Consider the following 16785-nt stretch of genomic DNA (forward strand, 5'->3'; position numbering starts at 1 on the left):
TTGCATTTGTTCATCCTGCTCCGCTTCCCTTCCTGCAATTAGTCCTGGGCTAACATGTGGCCATCGAAACAACCCAAAGTCGAGCCTAACCACCGGGCTATTGGCGTGAAATTTTAATTGCCATCTTGTTGTCTGGGAGCGTGGAATCGAAGAAAGCGACGCCCAATTGTCGGGCGTTCAAATATGTTTAGGGTTTTTCGACTCAAAAATCGAACAGTTTGCTGTTAATTGAAGTTCTACTATATAAAGCAAACACATTTGAGGAGTGCTTAAAATATGTCAAGCCAAATCGGACTAAGATTATTTTTTTAGAGGTCAATGATAAAACACGATTGACAAAATTGTTTTTTGTGTTGAAGTTACTCGCAGATTTCTTAGTGAATATATTCAAATAAGATATACCTTTTTTAATTTATTTTAGATTTCGGGAAAAGGTATTATAATTTTCTTATATGATAGGAAAGAAAAATTAAACAAAAAAAATTATTTTGTTTTGATTTTTCGGAATTGAAATTTTTGGTTATTTATGTTTTAATGCAGTTAATAAAGCAGTTAACATAAAGCAGAGTAAATATTTTTTGAATATTAAATTTAATTAATTATTAAATAAAATTAAAAAGAGTTTACCTCAGATAGTATGGCAGTCCCCCAAATGCAGTAGCATTGTCTCCATGCCTCAGATCCACCAACTTCCTCGTAGCGCCATTTTGGGACACTTTCAAGGCCCCGAAGAGCCCAAGAGCGTAAATCCACAGCCATTTGACCGACATTTGGTGCTATAAAAACCGAGAAACCGGGGAGAGGCTCTATTTCACCACGCCGTGGTGAATTCACCACGGTGCCGGCAACATGGCGCTGCGCGAGAGCGTGACAGCCGATGAGACGGCGAGAGCCGTGGAAGCGAGAGGCAACGAACGCGAGCGACTGGCCATCCCCCTTCGGCCTTCGGTAGCATATGCGGCCCAACCACCGCCTATGACAAAGTGGCAAAATTGTTGCCACAGCCGCCGCTCGAGCCTCAGCCGCAGTCGGCGTCGGCAGCAGCGTTGGCAGCGGCGGGTCGGGCAGGTGCGTTTCATAAACGTTCAGTCTCGTTTTGGCAGCCAAGCCGCTCACGACGTCGCTGGGTGAAAAGTTGAGATAAGGCAAAAAAAAAACAAACAAAAATAAGACAACTTGACATCTATAGGAAACTCCAGTGAATGTGCATTTTTTTAGTGAAGTGTTGAAAGCATATATAATTCGTATATATAATCGGCAAGAAAAGGGAGAAAGAGTGAAACCCCCTAAGTCCTATGAAAGACTCGATGAGCATACTCACCCAAACGCCCAGCGAGCCAAACGCAGCGCATCACCACCTCAGTACGCTGCAGCAGCAGCACCACCAGCACCACCTCCACTACGGCCTGCAGCCACCGGCGGTGGCTCAAAGCATCCATAGCAACACCACCATGTCCTCCGGCGGCAGCACCACCACCGCCTCGGGCATCGGTAAGCCCAATCGGTCCCGCTTCATGATCAACGACATTCTGGCAGGCAGTGCGGCGGCCGCTTTCTACAAGCAGCAGCAGCACCACCAGCAGTTGCACCACCACAACAATAACAACAACAATTCGGGCTCCAGCGGCGGCAGCAGTCCCGCTCACAGCAACAACAACAACATTAATGGCGATAACTGTGAGGCAGCCAATGTTGCTGGCGTCGGTGCCCTGCCATCCGCCCTGCACCACCCACAACCGCATCCGCCCACGCATCCGCACACACATCCGCATGCGCTAATGCATCCGCACGGCAAGCTGGGGCACTTTCCACCCACCGCCGGCGGCAATGGGTTAAACGTGGCCCAATATGCGGCGGCCATGCAACAGCACTATGCCGCTGCTGCTGCCGCGGCTGCTGCGCGCAACAATGCAGCTGCTGCTGCAGCGGCCGCCGCTGCTGCTGCTGCAGCCGCTGCTGCTGGTGTAGCCGCTCAACCCGGCGACGGGGGAGTGGATGGCGGGGTGGGGCTGGCGCCACCGGCGTGCGGCGATCTGGACGACAGCAGCGATTACCACGAGGAGAACGAGGACTGCGACAGCGGCAACATGGACGATCACAGCGTTTGTAGCAATGGTGAGGTGAGCCTCTGTACTATGCGGGGGGTGGGGTGGGGGTATTAACGGTACTAGGGGGTGGTGGGTCAGGATAGCACTCTCGTTAATCTACGAAAATGCACTTTCGGGCAGGAACTTTCTTAATTCAACATAAGCTCGCAATGTTTTAAATTTTAAACAAATAATGGATCAAAATAGGACCCATTATTAACAAATCATAGTAAGGTTGAGCTTAATAAAACCTATGATCAAAAATATTAAATTTATTCAAGTCATTCTAAAATAAAGTTATCACTGCCTGGTGCTAAGCCTATAAAATATTAGATATTTTTAAAACTCTACGACCACTTGCCTTTTTTTAACAGTTGTCCAAATTGTTCTGTAAAGCTAGATACAAAACTTTCAGATCTGATAAGCTTAATATTTTGAATTTGAACGCAACTTTTTAATTAATGATATGGATAATATTAAATGTATTTGCAGTTAACCAATTCTCAAATGTAGTGAGTGTAAGGGCAGTCGTAAAATAAAATTACTCAAATTCCGCTTTAAATCGTGTTAATGGTTCTGTTGTGAAACGCATTTCATCATAGCCAATTGAAAAAGTAATTCAATTAGGTAAAAAATAAGTAAGTCCGTTGTGCAGCAGTCAAGTTCGTTGCCTAAGTCTTTTGTATTGAAGCGTGCGCCTGAAAATAGGGAACAGGGGCTAAAGTGTGGAGCACGGGGGTGGGGCGGCGGCCCTCGTCGATGTCGCTTTGCAAAATAAACTGTAAAAATTATTGCATGACCATTTTACATTCTCGTTCTTGTTGCTTCTATTTGTTGTGGTTTTAGTTGTAAAAAATACATTTTCACGCTTTGTTTCCGTCATTGCGAAGCTTCTAAAGTCCCCTAGCCTCCTCGCCCCTCCTCCCACTTGGGGGCATGCACCTGCGAATCTGAGAGCTATTATGGCAGAATGGAGGCGTGGCACGCAGTAGGCGGGGGGTTGGCGGAAGAAGAGGAGCAGCCTGAAATGCAACAACAAAATGCAGTTTAAAACTGCCGCAGCCGCAGAAAAAATCTAAAATAATTACACACATCGCACTCACTGTCCCCCTCTTCGCCGCTCGCCCTGCTTCCTCCTCTTATCTCACGCACCTGCCCCCTTCGCAATCATTTAATTGTGGAAATTGTTATAAAAATGCATTTAACCCGCTTTAATAGACGCCCCATGGCAATGGCAGCCGGGCCGCAGCAAACGAAAAAATGTTGCAGTCTGTTTGCTCATCTCATCGCCACTCGGTTCGTTTTACTTCGCTTTTGGCCAGCTTTTCATGCGCTCCACTCCATCTGGGCCCTGTTTTGTGCCATTTATTGCCGCAATTTCCTGTTACCAATTGCACTTTTATAAACGGTAGTCGCGTCGGCCAGCTCCTTTGGGAGATGACAGCCAGCGGGCAGGGAAGGCGGCAATCCGTCAATTCATCGAAATTTCGCAATTGCGATCAGCTTCAGTTTCAAAAAAATTCACTAGAATTTTGATTGTAAATTTAATGATAATGAAAAATCATATATATAATAATAAAATCAGTTGGGAAAGTCAACTTTTAAAGCTAATATTTGAGTCATAAATTTGGTTTATAAAAAAACAATTTATGAGAGCTTCAATTACAAGAACTTATTTTTTACAACATCGTCACCCAATTTTATTTGGCATTTAATTATTGATTTTTGGTTTTGCCTTTTTTTTAATGTTCCACAAATTATCGCCCGCAAATCGATAATTCAGCAAGTCGGCGCCAACATTCGTGAGTAATTTTCTTTAATTGAAAATTAATTTTATTCAATTGCTGCATTATCGCTCATTTATCGCTGCCATTAATCATTTTTCGTTTACGTTTTATATGGTAAAAAACTTTCCCCTTGGCGGCAATATAAGCTCTTGATTAGCGATGATTAATAGAAATAATTAGCAATGCATCTTTATTTGTTTCATATTTCAAAGTTCAATTTGAGGCATAGCTTGATTTTCAATAAATTAAATAATATTGACTTTTTGGTATTTCATTATCAATGACAAAGATTCAGCCCACTTATTTAATGAGTCGTGCAAAATTAAAATCTTGAAAAGATTATATTATTGTTTGTCTGCTTCCTGATAAATTTAAGCATATAAAAACAACAAAAATACTGCTAAGATTGTTAATTTCCCCGTTTCCTAGGCCCTACTATACCAAATTTAAATGCGGCACTTGGCAAGTTTTCGCTTTAAATAATTTAACGCTTGAGAGTTTACTTAGACCGCGTCAACCCCTTTAGCCCCTCCTGACCATGGGCCAAAAACTCGCTCTCGCTTATCGGGTAACCACAATCGGTTGAATTTACATAAATTTTATGTACTAAATGGCTGGCCAGAAAAGGTGGAAAAGCGGCCTTTTCTGGCCAAGAACACTTTTCGCAAAAAGGGGTGCTTTGGCCTGGTCGGCTTGCCTATCTCTCTTGCGGCTTTTTGTGGCAAGTTTAGACATTTTGCGGCACGTTTTTATTACACTCACACACACGAACCGCTTTGTGAGCGGAAGCGGCAATTGCGTGGCCATAATCGAGACTCTAACTGTATCTGCAACTGTTTTAATAGATCGCACAGAGATCTAAATCGAATTAGCCTCATGGGCCTACCAAATACCCAACAAATAGTTATTTTCGATAAACCATCTCGGAAAATGTTACAAACTAGTTTTTAGGCATTTTAAAGTTTTAAAGTAATGTAACTTATATAACTTCGTTTTAAGATTAAAAGGGGGAAGTATATATTATAGTATGTATTATAAACAAACTTTAAATCTTATTCTACTAAACACTTTTGGAGTTGTTCGCATATCTTAGTTTGCCAAATGTTGTATTAGATTAGATATAATGGAGTTTTTGCCCATAAACTAGTTTCTTAATATTTCTAAAATTGAAATCCTCTTTTCTTTCAGGCGGTAAAGATGACGATGGCAACAGTGTCAAGAGCGGCTCCACCAGCGACATGAGCGGTCTGAGCAAGAAGCAGCGGAAAGCACGTACCGCTTTCACGGATCACCAGCTGCAGACGCTCGAGAAGTCCTTCGAGCGGCAGAAATACCTCAGCGTTCAGGAGCGCCAGGAGCTGGCTCACAAGTTGGACCTGAGCGATTGCCAGGTGAAAACTTGGTACCAAAACCGCAGGTGTGTTTTTATCCATAATGATTTCTGAATTTGTTTTGGTTTTCAATGTTGATCTTAAGAAAATACGATAAGATTTATATATGTTCTTATTTAAGGTATACTAAAATTTGGTAACTATTATCATTTTACAGAACCAAATGGAAGCGCCAAACAGCAGTGGGCCTGGAACTTCTCGCGGAGGCTGGAAACTTCGCTGCCTTCCAGCGACTTTACGGCGGATCGCCATACCTGGGCGCCTGGCCGTATGCGGCCGCTGCCGGCGCCGCCCACGGAGCCACGCCCCACACGAACATAGACATCTATTACCGCCAAGCGGCCGCTGCGGCCGCCATGCAGAAGCCACTGCCCTACAACCTATACGCCGGCGTTCCGTCTGTCGGAGTGGGCGTAGGGGTGGGCGTGGGTCCGGCGCCCTTCTCCCACCTGTCCGCCTCCAGTTCGCTGTCCTCGCTGAGTAGCTACTATCAAAGTGCCGCTGCGGCTGCATCCGCTGCCAATCCGGGCGGACCCCATCCGGTAGCGCCGGCACCTTCGGTGGGCGGAGGATCCCCTCCCAGTGGCCTGGTCAAACCGATTCCGGCCCATTCCGCATCCGCCTCGCCGCCACCAAGGCCACCATCGACGCCGAGTCCAACGCTGAATCCGGGCAGTCCGCCAGGACGATCCGTTGACAGCTGTTCCCAGTCGGACGACGAGGATCAGATCCAGGTGTGAGCGGTACGCCGGAGTGCGGCCGTTGTGTGCGTGTGCATATCATCGGGTTTGAGCGATCTCAAAAGTGCGATTTTCAAGGGGATGCATAAAATACATAGTTGGCTTCACGAATTTAAGTTACATATCACTTATTTTGTATCAATCAGTCGGATCGATGATTTTATTGTTCCATAAAACATAAAAGTTTACATGGCATTTAGGTTATTTGGATAAATCAGAAGTTGCATTATTCGTGCACCATATCACACATCGTTTTTATGGTTCAAACTTTAGTACAAAGGTATTTTGTTTAAATTTAACAAAAATATATTTGGAGGCATTTATATACTTGAGATCTAAAGATATTATTGTTTTAGGTCAAAAAAAAACAGCACAAATGAGTTCAGTATTTAAAACAAAATCATGGTACCGAAAATTTGAATGGTACATATAAAAAAAAAATACATTTGTCAAAGATAAATATCCACAAGAATTCGCGTTTTTGAATCTCCGCTTAAGCCCCGCTTGTGTGTGTGTGTGTGCCTGCGTGTGTATATATTCATATCCATGTGTATCTGTGTGTGTGCTTAATTTATTTGATTTGCTCTTAGTAACTTATTCGAAATGTTTTTTTAAGGTTTTTTTTTCAATATAAGATAATGAAGTAAAATTAAGCAAATATTTATTTAAATGTTGTATAAACTAGCAGCCAAAAAAGCGAAATAATTTTGTATAGTTAAGCCTAACCACGAAATGTATTATCGAATAAACAATTTTTTTTGTCGGTAGCCTAGACCTATAAACGTTGTAACTGTAAAATGTAAAGTAAATTTAACCGCATATTTTTTTGTCTAAATAAAAAATAACAGAATGTGAGAATAGAGCAATCGTTCTGCGGGATTTCGTGGACGGAGAGTGGGAGAGGTTGGACGTGTCCCGGGGCAATTAATATAATGACCAACAGAAACAATTTACAAACGATGTGTGTGGGGAGGGGTGGCGGGAAAGGGGGTTATACGACGACGTGCGAGCCAACCCCTAATGATAATAATTGCATGCGAAATGCATTTAACCGCAATTAGTGCATTTATTAGGCCAAAAGTTGATATATTGAATAACTGCCACCGTTGGCCACCAGTTACCAGCTACCCGCTACGAGTTACCTACTGCCAGTTGCCAGTTACCAGTTACCAGTTGGCCAAAACCAGGGGCGCCCTCGCCAAGGGGGCTCGAATTCGAGCAGTTATGGCCATGTTCGGCATTGCGTGCTCGCATGCAAGCGGCGCTGCAGGCGAAGGCCCAGCAAACGATCCTTGAAGTCCGGCCAAGGACCAAGGATGCACCAGCTGACTGAATCCAAGGGGCTCCCCGCACATCCCAGATGAAGCCCACGGATTGCGGGTCCCTCAAGATGGGCCAATTCTTGATCTTAAAAGCGTCAGAGGGCTTAATAAAGAAGGACCCTTCAATTTCTACTACTTTCTACTTTAAACATAAAATTATTCTTATTTTTATTTTTATTCCTATAAAATTCGTATTATAATATTGTTGTGTAAATAATAAAGTCAAAAACCTAGACTTCCTTCTTGGTAGGGTATTCCGGAGTGGACTTTATTTGCCGAGTACTCCAGAACACCCCTGCACTGCGTTTTTGCTGGCAGCACGCGTGTTCTGGGTTTCGAGTTTCTTGTGTTTGTGTTTTTGCGCCTTCATCGACAAATTGGCCGCAATGTTTAAATTGCAGTTGGCCTAAAACAAAAGAGACGCTTGGCAGGACAATGAAATGACAACAAAAACACGGTGGACGGTGGCCAGCGGGCAACCGTTCATTAAAGACAAATGACACAAAACACAAACTGCACGTACCGTTCGCTCGATCTCTTTCCCTCCGCTATCGCCGTCCCACTCAATTAAACACGACCGTTGTTTCAGTTTTCAGTTTTCAGCTTATTCAGATGCTTGATAATTACGGCCACCATTATAAAGGAAAGCCAATTTGCAAACATCAGAGCTAAGGAATGCACATTTTATGATCATTTTTATCACACATCCTGATGCCCAGATTCATTACTTCCTGATTCTGTGTGCTCCATTTTTAATTCGCCAGTATCTCGTTTATAAATTTCGTAAGTAAACACGAAATTGGCTGCGGACTCATGTATAAATTAAAGACACATCATCTGGCGTTTGATATGCAAACTCATGGAATCCAAAGAGCTGGAAGTCAGACATTGGGGGATTGGGATTGGGATCGGGGGATTACGGAACCGGAGGAGTCGACCCCGGACGCATTTATGAAATGAAGCAGAAATATTGCCTGCTTACTGTGCTGTAACCAATTTGCATGGAAATCAGGCGCCGACTGTCAAAGTACCTGCCACACATGGCCGCCATCCTCGCATATAGACATCCAATTAGCCGCACATTTTTGTGGGTGGTCCACACCATCGTCATCCACACCCACACCCACAACCACATCCTCATCCTCCTCTGCAGCCACCACAATTCGCTTAAGCAGCCAATCAGGACAGCAGGGTGGATGAATCAAACGGGGGAGTGGATATCGCCGTGATTGGATGCATGACCGTGATTCTTGAAGATGTCTACTCTGTAGTTGCACTTATTTCAAATTGTTTTTAGTCCTTTATATAATAGTTAAAATTTTCAATTTTAAGAATGAAACAAATGGTAATAATGTGGTAAAAATATCAGGCCTTGTAGGAAAAAAGTAAATGGTAAATAAGATTAATCACTTTAAATGTTTAATTTAGTATTCGGAAGTTTTAATATTAAATTTATCATTATTTTATCTTATACAGTGCTGTTAAATTAATGTTTATATTTAGTCTATAATCCCATATAAGCTTAATTTGCTAGCTGCTTTTCAAGTTAAGCAACAGAAAGAAAACTAGGTTTGATGGCCCTAAAAAGTAAATAAATATGCGATTTAAATTCCCAATTTTGTTACAATCCACTCCACTGCTGTATTGATTTTATATAATTATTTCGCCACACATATCCCGCTTCGCTCAGCCCAATTTCCCCCGAAAACTCAAAACTTCGCCGGATAAACACTGGACGGAAAAAAAAGAAAAAGGAAAGCGGGGCTGGACGAGCGGACCGGAAGAACGCCCACGATTCGCGGATTTTCCCCCGAAAATGGCGAACGGATGTGGCCGGCCTTCAGCCCACCCACCTCCATTTTCCACCTGCAATTTTGGTTCAGCGAAATGTGTAATTTACAAATAAAATGAAAAACGAAATTAAAAGTTTATGCTCGCAGGAATGGGAAATGAACTTTGTTTGCATTTAATTTGCACTCTTGTTTTTTTTTACCTTTGATTCGGTTTTTTATTCCCATTTGTTTGCTTTTGTTTTTCTGCCGCTTTTTGTTGATTTCTGTGCAGGTGACACTGGACATATGCCATTAATAAGTGGCTTGTTTTTGCTGCTTATTTAATTTAATTCTGATTTTATTCCCGATTCGGATTCAGATTCTTGTAACAAATGGTTTGGGGCAGTTAATCTCCGTTCTGTTTAATTTGTCACATTTTGCCATGGCTGCATTAACTATTCACCCTCGCACACGGCGATTTTTATATATAGATTGCATTTTAAATAATCATTTGACAGCGAACGGAAATTGCGCTTAATTGCCAGCAAGTTGGGTTTCTCATTTGATTTTTGCCCCGCATTATCTGTCGCCTTTTTTCAACTCGTGTTCGGATAATTGCGCTTAAATAAATATTTGCCCGATAATTGCAAAATGTTTGTTATTCCCTGCTCGGCTCCCATCGCTTTGTTGGCATAATTGAACTTGGTCATGGATTTTGCAGAACGGAGAACGCGAAAATTCGAGAATTACCTCTGTGAATTCAGATTTCTTATTACTGTGTTTTGCCACCTTAATCGTCTGTCGTCTGAATACAAAAAATCGAGCGGCTGAAGTAGTACTCTTCTGAGAATTTTATACATATTTATTTGAAATTTTTTTGAGTAATTTGAGTAATTTTATTTTGAGTAACAATATTGTACTGACAAGACTGCATACAGAATTTCTGTGTACTCGCTGTTATAATGATTCGTTGACTTTTTTTTCTCTATTTTAAAATTTAATAAATCTACTATTTGTAGTTTTTATTTAATTACATATATTTTAGTTTTGAAATATTCTTGATACGGATAAAAATCAAATACAGTAACGTTTTGAAATATTAGTATTTTATTTGTTTTTGCTCACATTCCCTTTAATTAGGTAAGTCCATAAATAATTGTATGCATAAATTAAGTACAAGAGTAAATAAGCTTAGAATATATATCATCTAATCTTGTTCTAGATCAGGGCAACCCGCTGTCGGCTTTTCGCCAATTTTCCCCCGATTTGCGAAGCGCAGGAACGCCTAAAAGGCGGCATGCAAAAATTCCACGTGTTTGTTTTCGCTCCCTTGGCGTTCGCCTCTTTTGGTGGCGATTATATTCAATAATTGTGTGCATTTAGATAAGTTACAAGCCTCGAGGGCCGCAGACAACCGGGCCGGCCACTCTGGGCCACTTTCCCGGACTTCTGCCCCAAATGGAGGCCAGTCACGCCATCGCCATCGCCATGGGCAGTGCAACTCGGCCTGGGAGCCACTGGTGTGTAGGTGTTGAAAGCGGCTGCAGGCCAGGGAATCCGAGGAATCCGAGGAATACGGGGGATCCGGGGAATCGCCTGGCAAATTGGCCGGCGCAGAAATGTGTCGGAAGTCTTTAGTAAAAGTTAAATAGAAAGCATATAGGAGATTTATATGCCTTCGCCGACTATAGTTATGCAAATTATTTGCCGAGGCGCTTTGCTGATTTTTAAAGACTTTAAGTATTTATAAAATGTAAGGAAATATACCCATGTATATCGCAGCCATTCAATACTAAAAATTAGTGCAATTTAACACAAAAGCTTGACAGTTATTACTCAAATACTCAAATTTTAAGATTGTAAACAAATCGATTAATTAATTATTTCAGTCCTTAAATTAAATGTTAGAACCAAAATCAACACAATCTGTGACAAATGCTGGCCATTTATCTGTTTGTCTGCGAATTGAATGAGTTTCCCAGAGGTGTAACATCCGCATTGCCTTTGTGAGGCCATAAATCTCGGTTACTTCCGGTGGCTCGCACATCCGTGCCCGAAGGTCCTTTGCATTCCTAATGGCTTCCTTCGGCCACTTGGCCGCACTAAACTGCATATCCTTGGGCCCAAGTGCAGTGGGTGGATGGTAATACCGCTCTTCGCAGATTTTCCGCGGACTGTCATCTAGTCTTTGTCCATTCGGCAGCCGTTGCTTTGATTTATGTGCATTATCCTGGACACGTGTGCGCACAAATTGATCCTTTATGAGCATTTTGCGGTTAATAATGCAGCGGCACGTGCCGAACTGCCGAGCGTTAAGTGTAAATGATAAGCTCGTCCTTGAGTGGGCGGATCAAGTGGGTGTCCTGGATGTCACGTGGGGTAGAGTGCGGGGTCTGTAAGCAGCCGGTGAATGTCCTTTCTTGGGGTTAAGTGTTAGTTTGTTTTTGGGCCGATGACGATGGCGGGTGACTCGCAGTGCTTGACATGTGACACCTTTTGTGCGTACTGTTCTGTTAGTTTTAGTCCTTTTCGATTTTAAAGCGCTTAGTGCCCGGGTAAATCCCAAATGCCACTTCACACTTAATTTGCTCATAATGCCCAACGTAATCCCTTGACTGGGCCGCAGGACAACCCCTGCCATCCCCTGCTCTGCCCTGCTAATATCCTGCCAATTACGCTGGCAACAACAATATTTTCCCTGCCATTTTCCACCACCACCACCGGGGAAAAACTCACCGGAATCACCACCGAAAACAGTAGCAAAGTTGTAAGAGATTTTACAGAAACTGAGGACGCGGAGGATCGGATCGGATGGGCTGGATCTTATCATTTGGGTGCCCGTTCACATATGCCGGTCCTAATGTGACAAATTCATCGAGTCCTTGATGTGCTCGATGTCCTTTTGCCAGCATCGCTGATAAGGCGTCAAATCCCCGTTTGTATACACTTTTTTTTGCCGCATTTTAATCCTTCGAGCCATTGACAAATTGAGATGGCTGGCCGCCGATAGAAAATGGCAACAAATGTTTTAATTTGGCATCTCTCCTCGTCGCAGGATTAGGCTAGGAGTGCCGGAAAAAGGACACGGGCAGTTGTTCAGCTGTGAAAAGCGTTTGGCCGCCGATCTGATCGGCTAAATTTGATCTCAAACTTGAAACATTTTTTGATAACAATCGGCTGGTGAAGGTCTTATGAAGTGGAATTATTAAAATTGATTGCGTTTTGGGGTTTCGCCTTAAAATGTATTAAATGCGCTGGCTTAATGCACTCCACAAAAAACAGTGTTATTATGTATAAAATCTTGCACTCCCGAATCATTATCTGAAACTGTTTTGAGTCTAACATTTGTTTGGCTTAGACATTTGATTATTAATAGTGTACCGAAAGACAACTTTCCTAATAAGAATCATACCCCATAAGACCCTCAACTTGATTCATCACCTGATCATTCCCATTCCCATTCAAGTTAATAGAGTTCACAAGGCAAGCAGAAACGCCACTATAATAATATTTTATTTTTTGTTTGTGTGTTTTTTTTTTCATTGCCATTTTGAGGCAATTTCCAATTTCCACCTATAACGCAATCGGATTGCGTGCCACAAATGACAAGCTCTTATGAATTCGCGAGACGTTGCCCTGGAATTATGATTTCATGTGCCACAGCCTTGACTGTGGGAAGCCCTTGAAAGGATCGCTTCTTCGGCGGCAGCACCCACACGGTGGGCAGAACCGACTGGATGGACAGGAAGCCGGCCAAAAGGATGAACTCGAACTAGAATTATGCCCATCGACCACATCCTAACCAATTATGGTCATTAAATTGGCATTTCAAATGATGGAAGGCCGAATGGCTGGCGAGCTGGCGAACTGGCAAGGAATACGAGAACTATTCAATTCTGATTTAATTCCGTGGCGGCGGTCAGCGGAGCAGAATGCCACCCGTACGGTGAACAACTGTCATAAAAATCACGCAGCGGAAATTATTTTGTCACCATTTATAATTGCATTGTCACAGCGGCAGTCAATAGTGCTCTGCGTCGCTGTTATTATTGTGATTGGAGGGTGTTGAAAGTAACACCCCGCACATTAAATCAAGTGCCACCCAAACCGAAGCACCCACCCACCCAGCCGCCCTGCCGCCCAACCACCCAACCACCCATCGTCATACATAAATTATTGAAAAATCGTTCTACAAATAAACCCAGCGGAGCCAGCAAGGACTCGCCAGACAAGTAAATAAAAGCCACCACCTTTTGGGCCACAGGCAGTTCACAGTCCGCAGGAAAAAGGACACGCTCTGACTGTGTTGATTGCTTTGACAAGACCGCAAATAAAGCAGTAAATAACTGGCAAGTGGGTGGCTCGGGTGGATTGGATTCCGGGTGACATCGGACCTGGTTACATTGCGCATACGCCGCGTGGTCGAAAGGAGCAGCCGGAACAGTAGATCCATTTGCGGATTCATTGGGAGTCCTTAAAAGTGCGCAGAGCTAAGGGGTTTTAGCTATGTTTAGGGTAAAAGCTTAAGAAATAACGAAACTCTAATTTGAATATTATTACAATTAGTATTATAAATATTAACATCATATCTCATCATATATAATTAAAATAAAAATATTAAAATGTTTTAATTGATTTTTATTGATTTTAAACATGGCTTTATATATTTAATATAATTAGCTACAAATTTCCAGATTTCATGCTAGCCTAGCCCACTGTGCACGGTGGCCTCGCCACAAGCAAATCCAATTAATTTCATAGCGCCTAAAAACTTTAAGCGCAAGCGTCGAAGCAGAGCGAACGCAGCCTCCTTGTGGCGCCCCCGATACCCCATTGCCACCCCCTTCCCCTGGCCAGCGCGCTGAAAACTGCCAGGATTTGTGGGTCGTCAGCTTCCGTTTCCGTTTGAACGAGTGCCCGTCTATTTATTTGCAAATGCAACTTGTCCAATTTGACAGTTGTCGCTTATGAGTGTCAGCCAGTAAATCCCAATTCGCATCCAGAATCTAGAATAAAAAAGCCAGCAGGCAGCAGCCAGACCAGAATCCAAACCTCCCCATCCTCCAGTGAAGCGGAAAGTGTGAAGGCCTGTAACGAGGCATATTGCGATTGGATTTGTGTAAATTTATTTATGCTAATTAGTTTCAATTTGATTTAATTTGCGCGGCGAGGCGAACTGAAGGGGAAGAAGGGGCCAGGCAATTAAAAGCACGTTAAAAACGCATTTAGCCATCTACATATTTATGTACATACTCGTACACTCGCATGTGTCCATATGTATTTATGTGCAGATGCGGGGTGGCTGCATCTTGGGACCCGTTTAGGCCGAAAACGAAATCGGCTAATGACAGCCGCATCAATCCGCTGCGCTAACAAAGCGTTGAAGAAATCACTTTACCAGCGGCGTCCAATAAAACGCAGCTCGCCGGCTGAGAAATGGGTCCCGAAAAGGATCCGCGCCTGTTGGACTCCAGTTCCAGTTCCTCGATCCCAGTGCCCATCGCCCAGTGCCCAGTTCCCAGTTACCAGTTCCCCAAAATGACAACGAGACATGCGAGCAAATGAAATCAAATCAAACCAAATGACTTGGCCGGCTCCTTCGACGAAAACTCTAATTTGTTGATAATTTGCGACCGCAGTTGAGTCTGAATACTGAAAACTGAATACTGAATGCGGGATACTGACTGGGACGCGGACTTTGGGTATACATATATCAGAGGTCCGCTGACCGCCAACGATGCCCCACGGGTGACTCTCGGGATGCGGCTGGCCGAATGCTATAGGATGCTATATGTTCTGGCTGATCGGCCGGCGGCTGGGCAAACTCGACAAGCGGTACTTCCGATGGCTGGCCAAAATGAAATCGAAACTGGCTGGAAAGTGGAACTAAAGAATGAGAAGTACCTAGCAATTGAGTATATTTATTATTAAAACATAGTAATTTAAATTGCCATAAATTTAAATATTGTGTAAAAGATTTTTAAAAAAGATATTTTTTAAAAGGTTTTGAAAATAGGTTCTAAAGTGACATAAAAATGGACAAATCTTATAAATACTTTTATAGATTTTAGATATACGTATGTATATATTTCAAAAATATTATTATATATTGAAAGTGCTTCTGCCAGCTAGAAGAAACAATGTATACCCCCTTTACAAATTGTTACACGGTAACAATACTTCTCGAATCGAACGAAGAGAGGGCTAAAGAGCCAGAAAAAGATGAAGATCGGTGCCGTTTGGATTTATGGCGCACAGCGCCAACTGCCAATTTAAAGACAATTTGGCCAAGAGGCGCGATTTCAGCTAAATTGCAACACAAATGCAAACAATTAGGGACTCTTTTGTGGCCGCCACAGTGCAGTTGCATCGATGGAAGGTCACATCCCGTAGATCCCGGCGAGATCCCACCGATGACAGATGATCTTTCAGTACCCACAAAATATCGCCCCAGTTGAGCGTCGAAATTAATTGGTTTTTAACGCGGGGCGACGATGGGTAAAAATGAGTATGAGATGGTTTACCTTACGGGTCGAACGCCAGGATGCCCAGAATGCGTACAACAGAAGCAGGAGTGGATTGCAGATGAAGGAACATAATATTCCCATATGATATTATATGTAAATAATATTCATTCATTTCTCTTAAACTTGCCATAAGTACTTCAAATGGCTAAGTTTTCTTACTACTAAAAATACACAATATTTAATTGTTAACTGCATTTAGTAGCAAATGAAGTAAGCCCTCAACATTTTACCCCGCAAATTGGGCAACGGCCAACATCTGTTGGTAATCCCCTTCGATTCAGCCTTCGATTGATTTAAGCCCAGTGTTCGCATGTGTGATTAGGACCGATCTAATTGGATCAAATCCTGCTGCCAGGATCTCTGCGACGCCGAAATGGAAAGTGGCTGTTTGCCACCCTCTCGTCGTCCGGCCAAAAAGGGTTGACCGTGGAAAATTGCTAATGTGATTGCACTAATGGCTCGAATTATAGACGCATTAGGGTAAATTAAAATCCTCCACTCGATCGAATGGCTTGCGTCGTCCACTGGAGGCGGTAATAAAATTGTAGTGGCGCACTAACAATGCCCATTGTTGGTTGGTCAGGTGCAAATGTTGCATGTTTTTCTTTCGCTCTCCTTTTACCGCCGCACCTCCCCCGCTTTTCCACTTTTCCAGCTCGCTTTTATTGAAATAAAAAGTACACGGATGGGAGGAGTTTACCGTCAGCAAGTACGACCCAAAACAGCTGTCAGCATTTTTTGTCCGTTCGGCTAAAAAGGAATGCCCTAATGTGGCCAATGGCGTTGACAACGGGGTGGAGCTGAAAATGGGGCCTTTTCCATGGACATTCGGGGATGGTGAATGGGGTGGTAGGATTGCGCCCTGCTAAGTGACAATTATTCGTGCTAGTTGTCGGTTTGGTTCTCCAAAGTATTGGTTTCGTTACGCGATTGGTTAGCGTTAAGTGGACGCCAATCGCATTTGGTGATCAGAGCTGAGTAATTCCCGCCTAATTATATTAACTTAATGGCTTTAAAAGGAACTCAAGCCGACTATTAAGAATATCTTCAAATTGCTCCCAAAGGTTATTTTCTTTATAGCTTGGCAAAATTTGATTAAACAGCCAAAATATCAGCTTAACAATCTCCTTAATTTCCGATTGATGCATATAAATCAAAT

General features: G+C 43.0%; 1 protein-coding gene across 3 annotated transcripts; it reads left to right on the forward strand.

The window, feature by feature from the left end:
- Positions 1–1103: 1103 nt before the first annotated feature.
- Positions 1104–6871, forward strand: LOC6618080 (homeobox protein B-H1). 3 transcript variants are annotated; one of them, XM_032725903.1, is made up of 4 exons: positions 3333–3383; positions 3871–3889; positions 5063–5291; positions 5423–6871. In XM_032725903.1, exons 1-4 carry the CDS (start codon positions 3348–3350, stop codon positions 6003–6005), a joined length of 867 nt encoding a protein of 288 aa, XP_032581794.1. In that variant the 5' UTR covers positions 3333–3347; the 3' UTR covers positions 6006–6871. The 3 variants fall into 3 exon arrangements, with proteins under 3 accessions (XP_032581792.1, XP_032581793.1, XP_032581794.1); XM_032725901.1 differs by lacking the exons at positions 3333–3383; positions 3871–3889 and adding an exon at positions 1104–2115; XM_032725902.1 differs by lacking the exons at positions 3333–3383; positions 3871–3889; positions 5423–6871 and adding an exon at positions 1104–2120 and having other exon boundaries at positions 5063–5214.
- Positions 6872–16785: the final 9914 nt, after the last annotated feature.

The sequence above is a fragment of the Drosophila sechellia genome, chromosome X (genome assembly GCF_004382195.2).
Source record: "Drosophila sechellia strain sech25 chromosome X, ASM438219v1, whole genome shotgun sequence".
NCBI lineage: Eukaryota > Metazoa > Arthropoda > Insecta > Diptera > Drosophilidae > Drosophila > Drosophila sechellia.

Excerpts from the sequence above, each read along its gene's own strand:
- LOC6618080 (XM_032725901.1), top strand. The coding sequence starts at position 1,296 with ATGAAAGACTCGATGAGCATACTCACCCAAACGCCCAGCGAGCCAAAC. Across the intron at positions 2,116-5,062 it reads TCACAGCGTTTGTAGCAATG|GCGGTAAAGATGACGATGGC; the intron begins GTGAGGTGAGCC and ends CTTTTCTTTCAG. Across the intron at positions 5,292-5,422 it reads ACTTGGTACCAAAACCGCAG|AACCAAATGGAAGCGCCAAA; the intron begins GTGTGTTTTTAT and ends ATCATTTTACAG.